This window comes from Salmo salar, chromosome 29 (genome assembly GCF_965601325.2).
Source record: "Salmo salar chromosome 29, fSalSal1, whole genome shotgun sequence".
Classification (NCBI taxonomy): Eukaryota; Metazoa; Chordata; class Actinopteri; order Salmoniformes; family Salmonidae; genus Salmo; species Salmo salar.
Window position 1 is genome coordinate 25,332,551 of NC_138319.1, and position 24,246 is coordinate 25,356,796.

At 41.6% G+C, this 24,246-nt stretch overlaps 1 protein-coding gene across 1 annotated transcript in view; it reads left to right on the top strand.

The window, feature by feature from the left end:
* The first annotated feature begins 1,465 nt into the window (after positions 1-1,465).
* Positions 1,466-24,246, top strand: part of LOC106590427 (A-type potassium channel modulatory protein DPP6) — a 293,267-nt gene continuing 270,486 nt past the window's right edge. The window contains exon 1 of the mRNA XM_014181451.3: positions 1,466-1,909. Coding sequence (XP_014036926.2) covers positions 1,859-1,909 — 51 coding nt within the window. The 5' untranslated portion in view covers positions 1,466-1,858. The remainder of the gene's footprint in view (positions 1,910-24,246) is intronic.

Genomic DNA, 24,246 nt, shown 5'->3' on the forward strand with positions numbered 1-24,246 from the left:
GAGTTTTAATGAGCCAACATAAGTGTATGTAAACATCCGACTTCAACGTGGGGATAAAGTGACTAAGCAACAGGATAGATAATAAACAGTAACAGCAGCATATGCATTGACTCAAATGAGTTAGTGCAAAAAGGGTCAATGCAGATAGTCCGGGTAGGTATTGGTTAACTATTTAACTAACAATTTAGCAGTCTTATGGCTTGGGTATAGACTCTTAGAAAAAAAGGTGCTATCTAGACCTAGAAGGGTTATTTGGCTGTCCCCATAGAAGAACCCTTTGAAGAACCCTGTTGGGTTCCATGTAGAACCTTTTCCCCAGAGGATTCTACATGGAACCCAAAAGAGTTCTACCATGGAACCAAAAAGGGTTCTCCTAAAGGGAGAGCCGAAGATCCCTTTTGGAACCCTTTTTTCTAAGAGTATAGAAGCTGTTAAGGGTCCTGTTGGTTCCCGACTGATGTGGTCTGTGAACATCAGTCGTATATGCTACCCAAGCCCCTCTCTATTAGCGCATAGAGATCCCAGTCAACACCTGCTGTGTGACCAGTGGGCATTGAACATAGAAAGGGAAGGGTTATTTCAGTAGTTGTAGTGCTTGCATTATACTCAGAACGTTATCAAACATTTAGCCACAGAAGTTATGCCTGATAAAGCTATTAACACGGTTAAACAATGATGCAATGGGTCTACACAGTTCAGAGATATCACTCCAATTCATCCTGTTGCAGGTTTGGAATGTAGGATAGATAGGACTATTGCTATTATTACACCAACATGAATAAACACTAGATGTTTTGATCATGGCCCCTTGCTATGTTCTAGATCAGGGATGGGCAACTGGCAGCACGCGGCTGAAGGCTTTCCGATCAATTCCCCTCCCCCCAAAATAAAACTTAGTCAAGGTATCAACCTAATGTTGAGAGTTAGTAGAATACACAAGGTGCAATTTCGAAATTCGAAATTTGGTTGTGCATCAGCAGTTTTTCTTTTGTTATGTCAGTCACTGATAGTCAGTCAATTAGCCCATGTCAGCAAAAACATGTTATGATGTGGGTACGCATATCCGCGAGCAACTGTGGCCCAGCAGGTTTTTTTTGCCCATCCCTGTAAATGCATTTTGTAGCTGCCTCAATTATGTTTGTTACGATTTCTCCAGTGGCCCAGGAAACGTTTGGTATAAACAAATATATCATAAACTCATTTATTGTGACAGGGGACCGACCAATGGTATATTCATCATGTTTACATCCATCTCACTGTGGAAATGCGTTTGTGATTCATGTTAACTTATTTTTTTGGTACTCATTGTGTTTACAGACACAAATTGTAGCCTATAAATGAAGCTGAGAAAATGTATTGAAATGAAAAATAAGATGAGTCAAAGCTTCAGCCAGCCAGTCCATGGGAAATGTAATATGAATCGTTATTCCTGTGGCAGCACTCACAACACGCGCCGACGGTCAATTCTCGGTAGCGGCGCGAGACTGGGAGCGGACTTCTGTTCCATTCAAACAAAATAGGACTGGACCAGCCTCTCGAGGGAATGTGAAGCGAACGTGGTAGTCTCCCACATTATGGAAATTATACATGATAGACTTTGTGAACAACTCTAGTTACCTCAATGTTTTATGGCTACATCTTTTACAGCTACTGAAAAGACAGGCACTCAGCCATTAATCAACAGGATACTGAAGAAAAAGCAACGCATGTGTCTGATCAATGCGTAGTAAGCCCACCCGCTCGTGAACTACTTGCCAAACCCAGGGTCTCGCATAACTGACGGAGACTGTTGCAGAAGCGGTCCAAAAGTCAAACGAAGAGAAAATCCTGAAATAATAGGATCCTTTCTACGGAGAAAATGAAGGAAAATAATCTAATTGAGACTGCGAAAATGCAGGGAAACGTAATGGTAAGAGATAAGTGTTTTGCTGATTTGAAATGTCAGCTTGAAACGATGTGTTCGCTTATAAGCGAAACCGTTTTTGCAAAGTATTGGTTTCAGTGTGCGTTTGAATAACTGCTGAATAGTAAATGTATTGGAAACGTGATCTAAGACTCTATTTGTACTAAAATGGGATTATACCCCTCTGCTGTAGCCAGTCTGCCCATTTATCGTAGCCTTGTTGCTGCCTGAGATGACATTATTTTAGAGACAGCTCACACCCATGCAAGGGGATATGATTTAACATTACACCTCTCCCATGTGCTTTGCGGTTGTATAGTCTACAGCACTGAGTATGAGTATGGCGCCTAGTGTAATTACGAAAACATTACATTATTAAAGTTTTCTAGTTCTCTTTTTCCGTAGGGCACTGATTGATATTAATGCTGGGTTCAATAATAAACCCTATTTTCTTTCTACGTTCTCCTTATGAAGATTTGAGGGAAGAACTAACCATTTGCTCTATCTATCTCCGTTAGCTCTTGGAAGGGCTCATTTTGTTTTAACCACACCTAAAGTTGTGAATCTCGTGATATTGCTGTCTGTCCGAAGGGAACTGCTGGGTACCTCTGTTATGCATGGGGTTGGGATTTCCAATCTCCAGGTGTCAGGAGTCACTGGCTCCTTTTACTGAATACACATTCAGGTAACAACCTGGGACCCCTGTGTGAAAGCCTTACCTGCCGTCTTTATTTTTCAGTAAGCAAATTGGGATTTAACAGATGGCTCCAGTGTTTGTGAATATCTTCACTATTGCCTAGTAATATTTACATTATATTTTTATATTATGAAAAGATGACAAGATTACATTTCCATTTAAATCGGAACATTGAAAAGAGCAGAGGAAAGTGTACACCACAGCAACATCACTAGTCAGCATGCATTATTTCATTCTTGGATCTGTTTCCAAAAAATAGTGTGACGGCGGGAAGATTGAGCTGTAATTCCAGGGCTACCGACCCTGACAGCTTGACCTTTTCACTTAACCCCAGAACCCCTGCATTCTGTTAAACCCAACAGCCTACATGGCAGTCCTTGCAATCCTTCACTTGATAGAACTATGAACAGAATTTAGTTGTGCCACTTGATTGCCTCTCGCTTTTCCAATATTGGACCTATGGATTGAAATATCAATTGATTATTTTGATTTATTGATTCGCATGATTGATTGATTGATTGATTGATTGATTTACCTGTAAAATTGTTTGACCTTGAAGGTTCCTGGTAGTAGCTATTGGCCAGATAGAAAATGTGCACTCTGGCCTCCTGGGTGGCGCAGTGGTCTAAGGCACTGCATCGCAGTGCTAGCTGTGCCACCAGAGATTCTGGGTTTGAGTCCAGACTCTGTCGCAGCCGAACGCGCCCAGGAGGCTCATGGCCGACACGCAATTGGTCCAGCGTCGTCCGGGTTAGGGAGGGTTTGGCCGGCAGGGATATCCTTGTCTCATCGCGCGCTAGTGACTCCTGTGGCGAGCCGGGTGCAGTGCACGCTGACCAGGTCGCTAGGTGTACGGTATTTCCTCCGACACATTGGTGTGGCTGGCTTCCGGGTTGGATGTGCATTGTGTCAAGAAGCAGTGCGGTTGGGTTGGGTTGTGTTTCGGGGGACGCATGGCTCTCGACCTTCGCCTCTCCTGAGTCCGTACGGGAGTTGCAGTGATGAGACAAGACTACCAATTGGATACCATGAAATTGGGGTAAAAATATATATTTTTTAATAAAAAAAAGAACATGTGAGTACATAGGGTAACATTAGAAATGCCATCAAGCCTCGTAAATTACAATTGACAGTTTGACTGCTTTGCACTGACACATAAATCTGTTATTCCTGGAAAAAAAGCCTTGACTCAAGGGAGAAAGACAAAAAATGGTGAATAGGGAATCATGCTGCGTTCATGTCTGTCATGACAGAGAAACCCTGCATAGTATGATAGCTAACTATCTCAAATGCACGTTGGACTACCATGAAGCACGCCACAGTTGGAAGTCGAACATTTCCAAACAGTTAGGTTGGAGTCATTAAAACTCGTTTTTCAACCACTCCACAAATTTCTTGTTAACAAACTATAGTTTTGGCAAGTCGGTTAGGACATCTACTTTGTGCATGAGACAAGTAATCTAGCTCTTTCATCATACCTAGCATTCTAAAGTGTTGCCCTGATGTCTACAATAACAATAATACTGTCCCTACCATGCCATTCTGGTAGCCCATTAACCATCCCCTTATATGGCCCTAACCGTCTCTGTGTGTCTCCTTGGCAGGTTGCTCTGAGTGGAAGTCGGTGGCAGACCATCCATTTCCAACCAGCTAAGTTGGTTGTCCTCCAGCACTTTCCTCTGTTTACTGCTGGTTGCTCTCTGCCACCAAAAACAGGCCTTCAAGGGCACAGTGGGCAGTGTTGTCGAACCACTAATGATTTTCTGCCGTTGGCTGAAATGAAATGCATTTGTATCCACAGCGTTATCTCTTTAAAGTGGGGAAATACCAACCGCTAACTACGAGTGTCTCCATCCCTCCCTGGCCTGTCTGTTGCGGTTATTATTTCAGTCTCAATTGAAACAATACACTGAGAGAGCACTCATAATGAGGGTTTGTCATGGCTCCTTTTAATGACTTTAAACAGTATGCACAGCAAGCAGGGTTTCCCAACTGGGTGCCCGCAGGTGGTTTTATTTGGCCCCCCAAGCTTTCTGAGCAAAAAACCCCCTAAAACACAAGGAAATCATCTCCAAGTGATTTTAATCCAATAAATCTGTTCCCAAGTATTCTGACACATAATGGAGATGTGATCATATACAAATGTAAGCAATTATTATGTTTTAGTGAAACATCAGTTTGGGCTTCTTGCGGTCAATTTGCAGTCTACAAATGATTTGTAATGATGCTCCGACCATCCGCTCAAGAAAAAATCGTCCCATGGCTGAATCTATTTGATGATCCCAGATGTACAGTATGTTTGCACTGGTGTTCTGATGCAGGTGTTCAGATTCCTTCTCTCAGCCCATTAGATAGACATGTTGTTGTAGTGTCTTCTAAAGAATACAATGTTTAATATAAACTCAATTGTTTTCTAGAAATCTTCCCTATACTAAATGCAGATGCATTTGAATCATGAAGAAGGCCTAATTTTGGCTCCACAGACAGCTGTTTGGTTTATTGTGCTCTTTGTGTCCCCTTGGGTCTGATGAGGAGAGTTCTGACGGAGGACTACTCGGCATGATTAGGTGCTCGACTACACACTTTATGCATTCATCACAGATCTCATGCCAGTTCTGGTGAGCTATGGGCGTGTCCCAACAGTCTGAAGTGGCTTTCCTTATCTACTTTCCTTCATCTGCAGAGGATCTAAAAACACATGAGGACTTATGGGTGTGTCCCAACAGTCTGAAATGGCTTCCTTCCTACCCTTGCCTCCTTTTCTTCATCTGCAGAGGATCTGAAAACACAGGATCGGTGAAAGCAACACACAAGTAGCCTAGCTGACTTGATGAACCTTTCCTTCAGTGTGGATGAAGGAAAGGACATGAGGAAAGAGGGCAGAGGGAAAACGCTTAGGACCACAGTGGCTAGGCACCAGCTTGCAATAAAAGGCATTGGAACGGTGGTCCCTCCTGTTAAGTGGGTGGCCTGCATTCACGGCTGCTCACGTCGTTTGTTTGATTGGGGTCGGCCCAGTAACGACGTTGGAGGTGCGGGTCTAGGAACAAGGGCTGTGATTTATAGTGACCTTTAAGTGGGCCAGCATTCCTCAACGCTGTTATCGTGCAGCTGCAGCGTTTCATTAGGCATGCTGGAATCCATCATACACAATGTTGTCTCTCTCAATGGCCATGCATGTGAGGACTGGAGAGAGCCACCATTGTACATGCAATGTATTTATACAGGCTGGCTGATGGCTTGAGAGCAGAACCGTTTGTTTAACATTTTTGAAAAATCTTATATGAACAGTTTATTTCTTTAAAGATATAAAAATGTAACCCCAAAAGATTCCAACTGTGTCTGAAAGGCAAAAAAGGAAATTGGCATGTACCGTACATACATTATATTTCGGGGGTAAATCTCTATTGTCAAATGATGGGCACTCATCTCAAAGCAATTAAGTTTCATTTTCCTACTCCTTTTCAAGTCGCACACTTTCTCTCCTCTGAAATGTCATGTTTACCCATCACTTAGGTGAGTCGCCGATCTATCTGTATTTGACTCTGCCAAGAGGACTTGAAGAATATCTAAGTGAGTCTTGTACAGTCAGTCACTCTGTAGAGACAACACTTGGTCCCTTAGCGGCAGTGTAATTAAGGAAAATCCTCGGCTGTTTACATAATTAAAACACTCTTTTTGAGGTTCTGTCAGATAGGTTGATCTGTATCTCCAGGGATGTTCCACTGCTCCTTTTTGATAATCCAAACAAATTATTGTGAGATTACATTTTTGTTTTTTTATCTGCTTCATTATCAATGTATTATACACTGAAATGTATACAGTACTGTACTGCATTGTGCAGAACTTTGCAGTACCACTTATGGGCATTTCCATGTAAAAGGACCCATGAGCACCAACGTGGGAAGTTCATAGGAGCACATCAAATTGGTTGTCAAATGAAAGCTAAGAGTGTATATTTTGGGGAAATTAAGGCATAAATATTTTTTTCAGCCATTTACCATCCTTAAAATAAAACCTTTGATTTGTGGATAAACAGATGGAAAAGGGGTCTTAGAAAACATCTACCATAAAAACTCTTAAAACGTATCAGAAATACATCAAAACACAATAATGTTGATGTAAAAGCCCCTGCCAACTAATATCAAATCAAATCAAATCAAATTTATTTTTATATAGCCCTTCGTACATCAGCTGATATTCTCAAAGTGCTGTACAGAAACCCAGCCTAAAACCCCAAACAGCAAGCAAAGCATGTGAAAGAAGCACGGTGGCTAGGAAAAACTCCCTAGGAAAAACTCCCTAGAAAGGCCAAAAACCTAGGAAGAAACCTAGAGAGGAACCAGGCTATGAGGGGTGGCCAGTCCTCTTCTGGCTGTGCAGGGTGGATATTATAACAGAACATGGTCAAAATGTTAAAATGTTAAAATGTTCATAAATGACCAGCATGGTCAAATAATAATAATCATAGTAGTTGTCGAGGGTGCAACAAGCACGTCCGGTGAACAGGTCAGGGTTCCATAGCCGCAGGCAGAACAGTTGAAACTGGAGCAGCAGCACGGCCAGGTGGACTGGGGACAGCAAGGAGTCATCATACCAGGTAGTCCTGAGGCATGGTCCTAGGGCTCAGGTCCTCCGAGAGAAAGACAGAAAGAGAGAAAGAGAGAATTAGAGAGAGCATATTTAAATACACACAGGACACCGGATAAGACAAGAGAAATACTCCAGATGTAACAGACTGACCCTAGCCCCCCGACACATAAACTACTGCAGCATAAATACTGGAGGCTGAGACAGGAGGGATCAGAAGACACTGTGGCCCCATCCGATGATACCCCCGGACAGGGCCAAACAGGCAGGATATAACCCCACCCACTTTGCCAAAGCACAGCCCCCACACCACTAGAGGGATGTCTCCAACCACCAACTTACCGTCCTAAGACAAGGCCGAGTATAGCCCACAACGATCTCCGCCATGGCACAACCCAAGGGGGGGGGGGGGGGCGCCAACCCAGACAGGAAGACCACGTCAGTGACTCAACCCACTCAAGTGACGCACCCCTCCCATGGACGGCATGGAAGAACACCAGTAGGCCAGTGACTCAGCCTCTGTAAAAGGGTTAGAGGCAGAGAATCCCAGTGGAAAGAGGGGAACCGGCAAGGCAGAGACAGCAAGGGCGGTTCGTTGCTCCAGCCTTTCCGTTCACCTTCACACTCCTGGGCCAGACTATACTTAATCATAGGACCTACTGAAGAGATAAGTCTTCAGTAAAGACTTAAAGGTTGAGACTGAGTCTGCGTCTCTCACATTGGTAGGCAGACCATTCCATAAAAATGGAGCTCTATAGGAGAAAGCCCTACCTCCAGCCGTTTGCTTAGAAATTCTAGGGACAATTAGGAGGCCTGCGTCTTGTGACCGTAGCGTACGTGTAGGTATGTACGGCAGGACCAAATCGGAAAGATAGGTAGGAGCAAGCCCATGTAATGCTTTGTAGGTTAGCAGTAAAACCTTGAAATCAGCCCTTGCCTTAACAGGAAGCCAGTGTAGGGAGGCTAACACTGGAGTAATATGATCAAATTTTTTGGTTCTAGTCAGGATTCTAGCAGCCGTATTTAGCACTAACTGAAGTTTATTTAGTGCTTTATCCGGGTAGCCGGAAAGTAGAGCATTGCAGTAGTCCAGCCTAGAAGTAACAAAAGCATGGATTAATTTTTCTGCGTCATTTTTGGACAGAAAATTTCTGATTTTTGCAATGTTACGTAGATGGAAAAAAGCTGTCCTTGAAACAGTCTTGATATGTTCTTCAAAAGAGAGATCAGGGTCCAGAGTAACGCCGAGGTCCTTCACAGTTTTATTTGAGACGACTGTACAACCATCCAGATTAATTGTCAGATTCAACAGAAGATCTCTTTGTTTCTTGGGACCTAGAACAAGCATCTCTGTTTTGTCTGAGTTTAAAAGTAGAAAGTTTGCAGCCATCCACTTCTTTATGTCTGAAACACAGGCTTCTAGCGAGGGCAATTTTGGGGCTTCACCATGTTTCATTGAAATGTACAGCTGTGTGTCGTCCGCATAGCAGTGAAATTTAACATTATGTTTTCGAATGACATCCCCAAGAGGTAAAATATATAGTGAAAACAATAGTGGTCCTAAAACGGAACCTTGAGGAACACCGAAATTTACAATTGATTTGTCAGAGGACAAACCATTCACAGAGACAAACTGATATCTTTCCGACAGATAAGATCTAAACCAGGCCAGAACTTGTCCATGTAGACCAATTTGGGTTTCCAATCTCTCCAAAAGAATGTGGTGATCGATGGTATCAAAAGCGGCACTAAGATCTAGGAGCACGAGGACAGATGCAGAGCCTCGGTCTGACGTCATTAAAAGGTCATTTACCATCTTCACAAGTGCAGTCTCAGTGCTATGATGGGGTCTAAAACCAGACTGAAGCGTTTCGTATACATTGTTTGTCTTCAGGAAGGCAGTCAGTTGCTGTGCAACAGCTTTTTCTAAAATTTTGGAGAGGAATGGAAGATTCGATATAGGCCGATTAGTTTTTTATAATTTCTGGATCAAGATTCGGCTTTTTCAAGAGAGGCTTTATTACTGCCACTTTTAGTGAGCTTGGTACACATCCGGTGGATAGAGAACCGTTTATTATGTTCAACATAGGAGGGGCAAGCACAGGAAGCAGCTCTTTCAGTAGTTTAGTTGGAATAGGGTCCAGTATGCAGCTTGAGGGTTTGGAGGCCATGATTATTTTCATCATTGCGTCAAGAGATATAGTACTAAAACACTTTAGTATCTCCCTTGATCCTAGGTCCTGGCAGAGTTGTGCAGACTCAGGACAATGGAGCTTTGGAGGAATACCCAGATTTAAAGAGGAGTCTGTAATTTGCTTTCTAATGATCATGATCTTTTCCTCAAAGAAGTTCATAAATTTATTACTGCTGAAGTGAAAGCCATCCTCCATTTGCGAAGGCTGCTTTTTAGTTAGCTTTGCGACAGTATCAAAAAGAAATTTCGGATTGTTCTTATTTTCCTCAATTAAGTTGGAAAAATAGGATGATCGAGCAGCAGTAAGGGCTCTTCGATACTGCACGGTACTGTCTTTCCAAGCTAGTCGGAAGACTTCCAGTTTGGTGTGGCGCCATTTCCGTTCCAATTTTCTGGAAGCTTGCTTCAGAGCTCGTGTATTTTCTGTATACCAGGGAGCTAGTTTCTTATGACAGATGTTTTTAGTTTTTAGGGGTGCAACTGCATCTAGGGTATTGCGCAAGGTTAAATTGAGTTCCTCGGTTAGGTGGTTAACTGATTTTTGTCCTCTGACGTCCTTGGGTAGGCAGAGGCAGTCTGGAAGGGCATCAAGGAATCTTTGGGTTGTCTGAGAATTTATAGCACGACTTTTAATGCTCCTTGGTTGGGGTCTGAGCAGATTATTTGTTGCAATTGCAAACGTAATAAAATGGTGGTCCGATAGTCCAGGATTATGAGGAAAAACATTTAGATCCACAACATTTATTCCATGGGACAAAACTAGGTCCAGAGTATGACTGTGGCAGTGAGTAGGTCCAGAGACATGTTGGACAAAACCCACTGAGTCGATGATGGCTCCGAAAGCCTTTTGGAGTGGGTCTGTGGACTTTTCCATGTGAATGTTAAAGTCACCAAAAATTAGAATATTATCTGCTATGACTACAAGATCCGATAGGAATTCAGGGAACTCAGTGAGGAACACTGCATATGGCCCAGGAGGCCTATAAACAGTAGCTATAAAAAGTGAGTGAGTAGGCTGCATAGATTTCATGACTAGAAGCTCAAAAGACGAAAACGTCATTGTTGTTTTTTTTTTTGTAAATTGAAATTTGCTATCGTAAATGTTAGCAACACCTCCGCCTTTGCCGGATGCACGGGGGGTATGGTCACTAATGTAACCTGGGGGTGAGGCCTCATTTAACACAGTAAATTCATCAGGCTTAAGCCATGTTTCAGTCAGGCCAATCACATCAAGATTATTATCAGTGATTAGTTCATTGACTATAACTGCCTTGGAAGTGAGGGATCTAACATTAAGTAACCCAATTTTGAGATGTGAGGTATCACAATCTCTTTCAATAATGGCAGGAATGGAGGAGGTCTTTATACTAGTGAGATTACTAAAGCGAACACCGCCATTTTTAATTTTGCCCAACCTAGATCGAGGCACAGACACGGTCTCAATGGGGAAAGCTGAGCTGACTACGCTGACTGTGCTAGTGGCAGACTCCACTAAGCTGGCAGGCTGGCTAACAGCCTGCTGCCTGGCCTGCACCCTATTTCATTGTGGAGCTAGAGGAGTTAGAGCCCTGTCTATGTTCGTAGATAAGATGAGAGCACCCCTCCAGCTAGGATGGAGTCCGTCACTCCTCAACAGGCCAGGCTTGGTCCTGTTTGTGGGTGAGTCCCAGAAAGAGTGCCAATTGTCTACAAATTCTATCAACACTTGTATTTTGTTTTGGAGAACTTGTTTACCTTCTGTAAGTTTAAGAAACATTGCCTTGTGCCTTGTAATTCCATTAACAATAACCCCATATATCTTTAAGATATTTTCTAATTTCACAGAAGTAACAAGTAAAGGTAGACCTACCAATTAGTTATAGTGATTTTACTGATATACATTTTAGTTTATAGATTATTAAAGCTGCCAGATGTAACTTTTTGGGCGACCTGACCAAATTCACAAGGAAATATGAGTTATAGATCTGTCATTCTCATTGACAGCAAGTCTAAGAAGCGGTAGATCTGTTCTATGTGCGCTATTTCTATGCTCCCGTTCTTCAGTTTAGTTTTTGCGTCTTATTTTCGGTTTTGTACACCAGCTTCAAACAGCTGAAAATACAATATTTTTGTTTATTGAAAATATATTTCACAGCGGTTTAGATGGTAGATTGCTACTGTTATTTTTCACTGTCTCTTTACTGTTGTTTTTATTTCTTTACATACCTGTTGTTCACCTAATACCTTTTTTGCACTATTGGTTAGAGCCTGTAAGTAAGCATTTCACTGTTGCATTCGGCGCACGTGACAAATAAACGTTGATTTGATTTGATTCTCTACACTATACAATGCTTGTTTTGTCACTTAAAGCTTAAATTTGGCGAGCTATTCAAATTTTAGCAACCAGGAAATGACTGAGCGATTTCCGCATATTGCTCCTTTAAGTGATTAAAACTCATAATTCTGATACCAAATTGGTAATGGAATTACCAGAAAATCTGTAACGGAAACTCAATTGGTTACAATGACTAATGTTGATGTCCAAAGACAGGCCGGACTGGACCAAATCTGAACCTATTATAGACATATGTTTCACAAGTTTGGATATCACAGTACAGTGAGTAGAGCACGTTAGAGTACAATACAGTACCATACAGTACTGCACTCCACTCTAATGCACTGTACTCTACTCTACTGCACTCTACTAACATAATAATAACAATATATGCCATTTAGCAGATGCTTTTATCCAAAGCGACTTAGTCATTTTACTCTACTACTTACTGTACTGAACTCTACTGCACTGTAATGTGCTCTACTGTACTGAACTGTACTGCACTGTACTGTGCTCTACTCTACTGTACTGAAATCTACTCTACTTTACTTTACTTTACTGTGCTCTGCTGCGGTGTGATGTCCAAATTTGTGAAACATGAGGAGAATGACATTCATGTCCATAATTATGCATTTATGTGTAGTACAGATCAGGGACCCATGATGTACTTCCGATACTGTAATTCCGTTACCTGGTGTAAATCCACTTCACATACTGTATTTCAAATCAAATCAAATTGTATTAGTCACATGCGCCGAATACAACAGGTGTAGACCTTACAGTGAAATGCTTACTTACAGGCCCCTAACCAACAATGTAGTTTACAAAATATGAATAAGAAATAAAAGGAACAAGTAACTAAAGAGCAGCAGTAAAATAACAATAGCGAGACTATATACAGGGGGTACCGGTACAGACTCAATGTGCAGGGGCACCGAGGTAATTGAGGTAATATGTACATGTAGATTGTTAAAGGGACTATGCATAGATAATAACAGAGAGTAGCAGCGGCATAAAAGAGGGGGGGCAATGCAAATGGTCTATGTGGCCATTTGATTAGATGTTCAGGAGTCTTATGGCTTCGGGGTAGAAGCTGGTTAGAAGCCTTTTGGACCTAGACTTGGCGCTCCGGAACCGCTTGACAATTTTTAGGGCCTTCCTCTGACACCGCCTGGTATATAGGTCCTGGATGGCATGAAGCTTGGCCCCAGTGATGTACTTGGTCGTACGCACTACCCTCTGTAGTGCCTTGCGGTCGGAGGCCGAGCAGTTGCCATACCAGGCAGTGAAGCAACCAGTCAGGATGCTCTTGATGTTGCAGCTGTAGAACCTTTTGAGGATCTGTGCTTGGACCATGTTAGTTTGTTGGTGATGTGGACACCAAGGAACTTGAAGCTCTCAACCTGCTCCACTACAACCTCGTTGATGAGAATGGGGTCGTGCTCGGTCCTCCTTTTCCTGTAGTCCACAATCATCTCCTTTGTCTTGATCAGGTTGAGGGAGAGGTTGTTGTCCTGACACCACACGGCCAGGTCTCTGACCTCCTCCTTATAGGCTGTCTCGTCGTTGTCAGTGATCAGGCCTACCAATGTTGTGTCATCGGCAAACTTAATGACTCAATAACCAAAATATATTTTTTTCAAACTCAAGGTACCATGTCATAGCTGATACCCAATTCTTTCTGCAGACATCTTTTAATATTAATACAGTGCAGATATTTAGGAGTTTTTGGAAAACATAGTCGCATAACAAAATCTGAGGGAGATTTAACTGTAATTCCGTTACCAAAGTTTGCATCTGCACAGTTCTTCCACAAAATGAGTTAATGTACAGCAGTCCTTGTGCACAGAGTTTACATTCACATTTTAGTCATTTAACAGACACTCTTATCCAGAGCGACTTACAGGAGCAATTAGGGTTAAGTGCCTTGGTGAAAAAGTGACAGATTTAGTTGACTTTTCGGTTATTGGCTCAACGCTCTTAACCACTAGGCTACCTGCCGCCCAGAGTTGTATGGTTGATAAACTTTGAAATCAATGTTTTTTTTGTTTTTTTTGCATACATTTTAAAGTGAAGTAAACTGAGTCAAAGCTTAATTCTGTTAACCTGGAACTGCCATATGGAAATTTCAGAGTTGATCTGTTTATTTTATCCACTCAGAGAAATTGCTGCTTAGAAACTGAATTTTGAATTGCTGCTTAGATACAGAATTTAGAATTGCTGTTTAGAAACGGAATTCTGAGTGGTTGATAATGAAAACATTTTATTCCTTCTTTGCTGCCGTGACAGGGAAACAGTGACCCACATAAAACCTCCAGACACATCCAGAAGCATTTTCTCTCCCCTACCCTACTCCACCCCACCCTACTCCACCCCTCCTCTCTCTCTCACACACACACACACAGAACTATAGCATTTCTGTCTGTTGCACACACTCCCCAATCCAAAGAAATCAATCACCGCTTAGCCGGGCAAGAACGTGCCGGGCGCTCCCATCAAATAACGAGTTTACGGTAGATAGATATTTCATGGTGCCTTTTTGCCTCCATGTTTTCAACTCGTGATAGGGACTTGGGGAATAGCCATATATTTAATGAATTGTTCAAATAATAGGAGAGCTTTGCTATGGAAACCAGTGTTTCCCCAGCCTAGATAGTTACATGTGGCGTTAAAATGTAATGGGTTTCTTGATATTAGGATTTGCAATTTACTGCAATTCTACATAGTTTGTCATGGGGCTAAAAGGAAAATTGCAGTTTCAAAGCAAATTTCCTGCAATTCTACACATTTTGCCATATCTTATGCCTTGGTCTTATGCTACCTTAGTGACTCAAACATTACAGAAAAATCAATGGGGGCCCCATGCCATGGCATTTTAAAAATTTTAGATTCTCCCTGACTGTCTAGTTTTTATTTTGATTGATAGTTCTCAAAGATGATGTTATTAAAAAAATATATTTCTCCATTATCTTTTCTACATACTTAATATCTGGTTTTAGTTTTTTAAGTTTACACTGAAAATGTGTCACGATCCTGAATTAAAGGTGCAATATGCAGAAAACGCTCTGCCATTTCCTGGTTGCTTAAATTCTAATAGTTTGCCTAATTTCAGTTAATGTGACAAAACAAGCAGTCATTGTGTAGAGAATCATTGTGCCATTTAAAATATATTAAAAAATATGTGTGGAAATATACAGTACCAGTCAAAAGTTTGGACACACCTACTCATTCAACGGTTTTTCTTTATTTGTACTATTTTCTACATTGTAGAATAATAGTGAAGACATGAAAACTATGAAATAACACATAGGGAATCATGTAGTAACCAAAAATATATTTATATTTGAGATTCTTCAAAGTAGCCACCCTTTGCCATGATGACAGCTTTGCACACTCTTGGCATTCTCTCAACCAGCTTCACCTGGAATGCTTTTCCAAAAGCAAGTTCCCACATATGCTGAGCACTTGTTGGTCACTTTTCCTTCACTCTGCGGTCTAACTCATCCCTAACCATCCAATTGGGTTGTGGTCGGGTGATTGTGGAGGCCAGGTCATCTGATGCAACACTCCATCACTCTCCTTCTTGATCAAATAGCCTTTACACAGCCTGGAGGTATGTTTTGGGTCATTGTCCTGTTGAAAAACAAATGATACTCCCACCTAAGCCCAAACCAGATGGGATGGTGTATTGCTGCAGAATGTTGTGGTAGCCATGGTGGTTAAGTGTGCCTTGAATTCTAAATAAATCACAGATGGGGTCACCAGCAAAGCACCATCACACCTCCTCCTCCATTCACGGTGGGAACCACACAAGCAGAGATCATCCGTTCACCTACTCTGCGTCTCACAAAGACACGGAGGTTGGAACTAAAAATACAAAAATTTGACTCATCAGACCAAAGGACAGATTTCCACCGGTCTAATGTCCATTGCTCGTGTTTCTTGGCCCAAGCAAGTCTCTTCTTCTTATTGTTGTTCTTTAGTAGTGGTTTCTTTGCAGCAATTTGACCATGAAGGCCTGATTCACATAGTCTCCTCTGAACAATTGATGTTGAGATGTGTCTTACTTGAACTCTGTGAAGCATTTATTTGGGCTGCAATCTGAGGTGCAGTTATTCTGATGAATTTATCCTCTGCAGCAGGGGTAACTGTAGGTCCTCATGAGAGCCAAAGAGGGGCTATATTGTATTTTCAGCTGATTGAAGCTGGTGTACAAAACCGAAAGTAAAAGACACATAAATGTAAGAACGGGAAGCATAGAAATAGTGAACGTAGAATAAATATTCCACTTCTTAGACTTGCTTTCAATGAGAATGACAGATCTATAACTTAACATTTCTTTGTGAATTTGGTCAAGTCACCCAAAAAGTGACATATGTGATAACATTTTTTGTTTGTTAGTTTTTTTGGCAGTGGCGGCCACGATTTAGCAGCATAGCCAAATGCATATAGTGGAAACACTGTGAGTGTACACCAGGTAGGTCACACCCACCTAGGTAAGAGTAGGAGAAACACTGCAAGCATATTTCAGCTTTTATGTTTCCTCCATTTTAGAATATCACAAAATGATAAAGTGAAGATGTTTCTTGTAGCCCTACTGCTGAGTGTAAACTGGATTTTTCTTTTGCTATTTTGCTAGTTGATGATATTGACAGATGCTAGCTAGTCCTTACAAGAAGATCCTGTTTAACAAGGAGAAACAGACAATAATGTTTGTGTTTTGGTTGTTACAGTATCTCGCTCCAATGTAGAACTGTCCTTCTAACCAGCAGCAGGCTGGTTTACTGTTTGGCCCAGGGTCTGTTTCTCATTTTGGACGAGACACATTTACAACCTCGGCCAACAGTGGGTTCAAGGAAATGATGCTGAGGTGGTCTCTGGAGGACCAGAGTTCACATAACAAATGGGGAGACATGTAATTAGAGGCTAATTTGGCAGTCTGTTTTAGGGATGCCAAAGAGGGAGGGAGGGAGGGAGGGAGGGGGGAAGGGGGGAAGAGAGGAATGGAGGAAGAGATATGGACATAGATTGATGGCAAGTCTGCATGGAACATGCCAGAGAGGGTAAGAGAGAAAAGGGAGGGATACTGTATTCTTGTATTCTAAGCACATCCAAAGGAAAGATCTACACACTGACGTGTTTGTGAGTGTACATGCGAGTGTGTGTGCAAACTGTACATGTGCACATGCTCTTGTGTCTGTGCATCTGCGTGTGAGTGCTCTCATCGCACGGTTACTCACAGTCACAGCAGTTTAGATTTTATTCCAAAATTATCAGCATGACCCACTATTAGCAGAGGATTAGATGATAAAAAAAGACGAGAAGTGGTTTTGTTAGCAACGACTCCCATCCCTTCCCAGAGAAGATTGTCTTTCTTTGTGCTCAGCATTAATGATGATTTCCTTCTGCAACGCTCATTAGGACTCAGCCGTCATAATCTGGCCTCCACCACTTACTCATACCATTGAGTGTAATTGTGTTTCATAGCCCGGCCTACGTGTGCAGTGAATGAGCAAGCAACAGGAGGAGACAGGCATTGTATGGAGCTGTTTAGTATAACCATGTGATCTTAGGTATCTGACTTGGAGTAATGAACTAGGTCCCGGTCCATACTCAAGGTTGATCCGCCAACATATAATATTTATTAAGCTGGAGCAGTGTTCGGTTCCAAAGGTGGGTTCTTCATCAGGTCAGGTAGACTCGGCATCCTCTAACGAGTGATGTGTGTTTGACTTTACAGACGAGATGGGAGATGAGGTGAAAGATGGAGCATATGAATGTGAGACTCATAAGAGTGAGACACTGAGAGACTCCGTGGGGGAGATACCTAGACGGACCATGAGAGAGGGAGACTCACTGAGACAGACGCCCACACACACACACACACACACGCACAGATACACTGAGAATGACACACTCTGAGAAAGAGATGCTGAGAAAGAGAGAGAAAAGGAGAGATACTCAGATGTACAGAGATTGAGATGCATAGAGACTGAGAGACACACACTGAGAAAGAGTGACACACTCAGTAAGAAAGACAGGCACTCCGAAGAGGTTCAGTGTGAGATGTTAACTGAAAGAAGTGGTTTGAGAATGTTCCAATAGTTTTGACATTCAAATTGAACAAAAGGGTTAGAGGAAACGTAAAAATAATATATATATATATATATATATATATATATATATATATATATATATATATATATATATATATATATATATATATATACACATTTGATCAAAGCTCTGCTCACTGAAATTAATTTGGGCAAAATGCTGGCAAAGCATCTGTAGTGCATTGTCGTTTACAGTATCAGCAAATTAGCCACATTGTTTCAGATGGCAACGCATGCAGTTTCTGACGTCAAGTAGACGCGCTCAGATTGCTACTTTGATCCACAAAGCAAAAAAGTAACAACTATAACAAGAAAATAATGACTGTGGACGGTGGACCAATCATTAGTAAAGTGACTTTCATTGGTGGCTGCTTGGCGGTCAGTGGCATTCGGTTGATGCTATTGCTGTCCTATATGACCTTGCTAAGAGTTGTGGAATTGTGTTTTCTCATCAGTTGCTGGATGAGCTGTTGATGTTTGCTGAATGACCTGTGGTACTGGTATTCTCTCTTAGAATGTTATGTTTTCCTCCATACGATAGCAATGCTTACTGCCATTGCCAAGAGCCTAACTCCTTCCTTTAGTCTGCTAATTGAATTGAGAAACATTATCTCTCCTCTATTATTTATACAAATGGAAATACTTCTGATAACTTATTTGTAAAGCGTATTCAAAACCTGTATCAGAATTCTGATGTCAGTTCTCTGGCAGTTGCTTCACAGTATGAATCGAGCATGACCTGCGGTCAATGACTTTGATGACCTGCGGTCAATGACTTTAAAGTTGTATACTGATCAACCTTTTACCTTGGCTGTTGTTGATCAACCAAGACAGTTTTTTTTAAACATTAGTGTATGTGGGTATGTGTGTTGATGTGTGTGCATAGTGCATGAATGTATGTGTGTTGGCTACACATGCATAAGTGTTTGTGTGCGTCTATGTATGCGTGTGCTGTGTGGGTTTTATGGATAAGGTTTATATGTCTCTGCAAGGTTTACATTCAGGTTCCATTCTCTCTCTTGCCATCCGAGGCACCATGATTCATACATGCCATTTTGTTCCTGGCCGAGGAAGTTGGGGAACTGCAGGGTGGAATTCTGAGTGATATATAACTCCCTTTGATAAGTCTCTTGGTTTGTGTCTCTAGACTCCCTGTAGCAAGACATTGTGAATGGCCATATTCAGGGAATTCAATTTGCCTTTTTTCTTTAACACAGTCTGAGTCTCTTCCATTGTGTGTGTGTGTGTGTGTGTGTGTGTGTGTGTGTGTGTGTGTGTGTGTGTGTGTGTGTGTGTGTGTGTGTGTGTGTGTGTGTGTGTGTGTGTGTGTGTGTGTGTGTCTGTGTCTGTGTGTGTGTGTGTGTGTGTCTGTGAATGAATGCCCTCTGTACTACTGGCTGTGATGTCACTATGCTTTAGTAAAGAAAGATAATGGAACCATTGTTGTTTTATAATGAAGATATTCCCTTATCTTGCTATGTCCCCTTTTTCATTCAATCTCTGCTGGTAATAGGCTTTTCTCTTTTAAAGGGATATCATTTTAATGAGATCATTATATGGAGCCAGACACAAAATTAAATAACACCTGTTAGAAAAGGAACCATATATTCCCCAGACATTGGGAAGATATTAGTTCCCTATGGCAGGAGAACATTTTTCTACATCTAAATTAACTTTTTATGCCTAACGAGGTCTTGTATATACAACCGGGTCCAATATTATAGGCATCCTTGGTAAAGATGAGCAAAAAATACTGTATAAAATAAATAATACAAATACTGAGCTATATTGTATGGCAAAAAAAGGGGAAATCATTTTATACTAATACATTTGCTCAGAGAAAGAGATTTTGTTTAACAAGTAATATAAAAAATCTAAAAAAGATGGAGGTCAAAATAAATACTGTTTTAAATACCTCACCTTGCGAGGATAACGGTACTGAGCCTTTTTCTAAAATGTTTTATGAGATTGGAGAACACATTGAGAGGGATCTTAGACCATTCCTCCATACAGAATCTTTCCAGATCCTTGATATTCTTTGTTTGTTCTTATGGACTGCCCTCTTCAATTCAAATCACATGTTTTCAATGGGGTTCAAGTCTAGAGACTGAGATGGTTATTTTATGGTCAATTAACCATTTCTTTGTGGATTTTGATGTCTGCTCTGGGTTATTGTCTTGTGGGAAGATCCACTTATGGCCATCAGGTTTTTGGCAAAAATGTTGTTGACCTTAACAAGTGCCCCAGGACCAGTGGAAGCAAAATAGCCCAATAACAACATCAAAGAGCCAACACAATATTTTACAGTAGGTATGGGGTTCTTTTCTGCATCCATATTTCGATGCCAAACCCACCACCGGTGTGCGGGCCAAAGAGCTCTGTTTTCATGTCATCTGACCATAGCACAGGTTACAATCCAAGTGCCAATGCCGTTTGCTGAATGACATGAAAATAGAGCTTTTTGGCCACACACACCAGTGGTGGGTTTGGCATCGAAATAAGGATGCATAAACAGAAAATAACCCCATACCTACTGCTTATCACATGGATCACCAACCTCCTAACTGATAGGTCTCAGCAGGTACAGTTGAAGACGGAAGTTAACATACACCTTAGCCAAATACATTTCAACTCAGTTTTTCACAATTCCTGACATTTTAATCCTAGTAAAAAATGCCCTGTTTTAGGTCAGTTAGGATCACCACTTTATTTTAAGAATGTAAAATGTCCGAATAATAGTAGAGAGAGTGATTTATTTCAGCTTTTATTTCTTTCATCACATTTCCAGTGGGTCAGAAGTTTACATACACTCAATTAGTATTTGGTAGCATAGCCTTTAAATTGTTTAGCTTGGGTCAAACGTTTTGGGTAGCCTTCCACAAGCTTCCCACCATAAGTTGGGTGAATTTTGGCCCATTCCTCCTGACAGAGCTAGTGTAACTGAGTCAGGTTTGTAGGCCTCCTTGCTCGCACATGCTTTTTCAGTTCTGCCCACAAATTTGTCCAAACAGTTCTATTTTTGTTTCATCAGACCAGAGGACATTTCTCCAAAAAGTACGATCTTTGTCCCCATGTGCAGTTGCAAACCGTAGTCTGGCTTTTTTTATGGCGGTTTTGAAGCAGTGGCTTCTTCCTTGCTGAGCGGCCTTTCAGGTTATGTCAATATAGGACTCGTTTTACTGTGGATATAGATACATTTGTACCTGTTTCCTCCAGCATCTTCACAAGGTCCTTTGCTGTTGTTCTGGGATTGATTTGCACTTTTCGCACCAAAGTACGTTCATCTCTAGGAGACAGAACGCATCTCCTTCCTGAGAGGTATGATGGCTGTGTGGTCCCATGGTGTTTATACTTGCATACTATTTTTTGTACAGATGAACGTGGTACCTTCAGGCGTTTTGGAAATTGCTCCCAAGGATGAACCAGACTTGCAGAGGTCTGTAATTTGTTTTCTGAGGTCTTGGCTGATTTCTTTTGATTTTCTCATGATGTCAAGCAAAGAGGCACTGAGTTTGAAGGTAGGCCTTGAAATACATCCACAGGTGCACCTCCAATTGACTCAAATGATGTCCATTAGCCTATCAGAAGCTTCTAAAGCCATGACATAATTTTCTGGAATTTTCCAAGCTGTTTAAAGGCACTGTCAACTTAGTATATGTAAACTTCTGACCCACTGGAATTGTGATACAGTGAATTATAAGTGAAATAATCTGTCTGTAAACAATTGTTGAAAAAATGACTTGTGTCATGCACAAAGTAGATGTCCTCACCGACTTGCCAAAACTATAGTTTGTTGGGCAAGTTGCTGCAGGGGGTGCTGTGAAAAATGCTTATTGAAATGATCGATTATCGTAGATTTATCTGTGGTGACAGTGTTTCCTATTCTCAGTGCAGTGGGCAGCTGGGAGGAAGTGATATTATTCTCCATGGACTTTTTGGAATTAGTGCTACAGGAAGCAAATTTCTGTTTGTCAAAGCTAGACTTAGCTTTCCTAACTGATTGAGTATATTGGTTCCTGACTTCCCTGAAAAGTTGCATATCGCGGGGGCTATTCGATGCTAATAGAGAACGCCACAGGATGTTTTTGTGCTGGTCAAGAGCAGTCAAGTCTGGGGTGAACCAAGGGCTATATCTGTTCTTAGTTCTATGTTTTTTGAATGGGGCATGCTTATTTAAGATGAAGAGGAAAGCACTTTTTAAGAGCAACCAGGCATCCTCTAATGACGGGATGAGGTCAATAACCTTCCAGGATACCCATGCCAGGTCGATTTATAAAGGCCTGCTCGCAGAAGTGTTTTAGGGAGCGTTTGACAGTGATGAGGGGTGGTCGTTTGACCACGGACCCATTACGCACGCAGGCATTGAGGCAGTGATCGCTGAAATCCTGGTTGAAGACAGCAGAGATGTATTTAGAGGGCAAGTTGGTCAGGATGATATCTAAGAGGGTGCCCATGGTTACGGATTTAGGGTTGCACCTGGTAGGTTCCTTGATCATTTGTGTGAGTTTGAGGGCATCTAGCTTAGATTGTTGGACGGCCGGGGTGTTAAGCATGTCCCAGTTTAGGTCACCTAACAGTACGAACTCTGAAGATGGATGGGGGGCGATCAATTCACATATGGTGTCCAGGGCACAGCTGGGGCCTGAAGAGGGTCTGTAACAAGCGGCAATGGTGGCAATTCTATCTTGTCGGAAAATGTTATAGTTAGGGATGGACATGTCTGGATTTTTGAAGGCCTTCCTAAGCCAGCATTCAGACACGGCTAGGACATCCGGGTTGGCGGAGTGTGCTAAAGCAGTGAATAAAACAAACTTAGGGACGAGGCTTCTAATGTTAACCTCTTGGGGCTAGGTGGGACGCTAGCGTGCCACCCGTGGTGCACTCCATCAACAGCAGGTGCATTTCAAGAGCGGCAAATTTGAATCCAAATAAATGTCAAAATTCAAATTTTTCAAAAATACAACTATTTTACACCATTTGAAAGATAAACATCTCCTTAATCTAACCACGTTTTACGATTTCAAAAAGGTTTTACGGCGAAAGCATGAATTTAGAGTATGTTAGGACAGTACATTTACAAGAGTTGTGTGTAATGTTTTGTCAAGTCAAAGACAGGGTCACCAAAACCATAAAACCAGCTAAAATGATGCACTAACCTTTTACAATCTCCATCAGATGACACTCCTAGGACATTATGTTAGACAATGCATGCATTTTTAGTTCTATCAAGTTCATATTTATATCCAAAAACAGCGTTTTACTATGGCATTGATGTTGAGGAAATCGTTTCCCTCCAATAACCGGCAGTCAAGTCAGCGTCACAAATTAAATAATTAAAATTAGAAAACATTGGTAAAATATTATATTGTCATTTAAAGAATTATAGATTTACATCTTTTGAACGCAATCAACTTGCCAGATTTAAAAATAACCTTACTGGGAAATCACACTTTGCAATAATCTGAGCACTGCGCCCAGAAAAATACGCGTTGCGATACAGACTAGACGTCATGTTGGGGAGATCTAAAATCGAAAATACTATGTAAATAATCCATTACCTTTGATTCTCTTCATCAGATGTCACTTCCAGGTATCACAGGTCCATAACGAATGTAGTTTTGTTCAAAAAAGCTCATCATTTATGTCCAAAAATCTCCGTCTCGTTAGCACATGATGTAAGCCAGCCGGACTTCTCGTCATGAACGAGGGGAAAAAATATATTTCCGTTCGTTCAAACATGTCAAACGTTGTATAGCATAAATCATTAGGGCCTTTTTTAACCAGAACATGAATAATATTCAAGGTGGACGAATGCATACTCTTTTATAACGTATTGGAACGAGGGTACCCAACATGAACTCGCGCGTCAGAGTCTAATCGGCCATCACCGTTCCAAGGCTCTTGTTCGGTCAGATCTCATAGTAGAAGACTCAAAACACTTTGTAAAGGCTGGTGACATCTAGTGGAAGCAATAGGAAGTGCCAAAACATTAATCAGCCCCTGTGTGTTTCAATGGCATAGGCTTAAAGGTAATTCAACACATCAGGTATCCACTTCCTGTCAGAAAATGTCTCAGGGTTTTGCCTGCCAAATGAGTTCTGTTATACTCAGACACCATTCAAACAGTTTTAGAAACTTTAGGGTGTTTTCTATCCATATATAATAAGTATATGCATATTCTAGTTACTGGGTAGGATTAGTAACCAGATTAAATCGGGTACGTTTTTTTTATCCAGCCGTGAAAATACTGCCCCCTAGCCCCAACAGGTTAAAGAGGTGGGGTTTCAGGTGTCTACGGAAGGTGGTGATTGACTCCGCTGTCCTGGCGTAGTGAGGGAGCTTGTTCCACCATTGGGGTGCCAGAGCAGCGAACAGTTTTGACTGGGCTGAGCGGGAACTGTGCTTCCGCAGAGGTAGGGGGGCCAGCAGGCC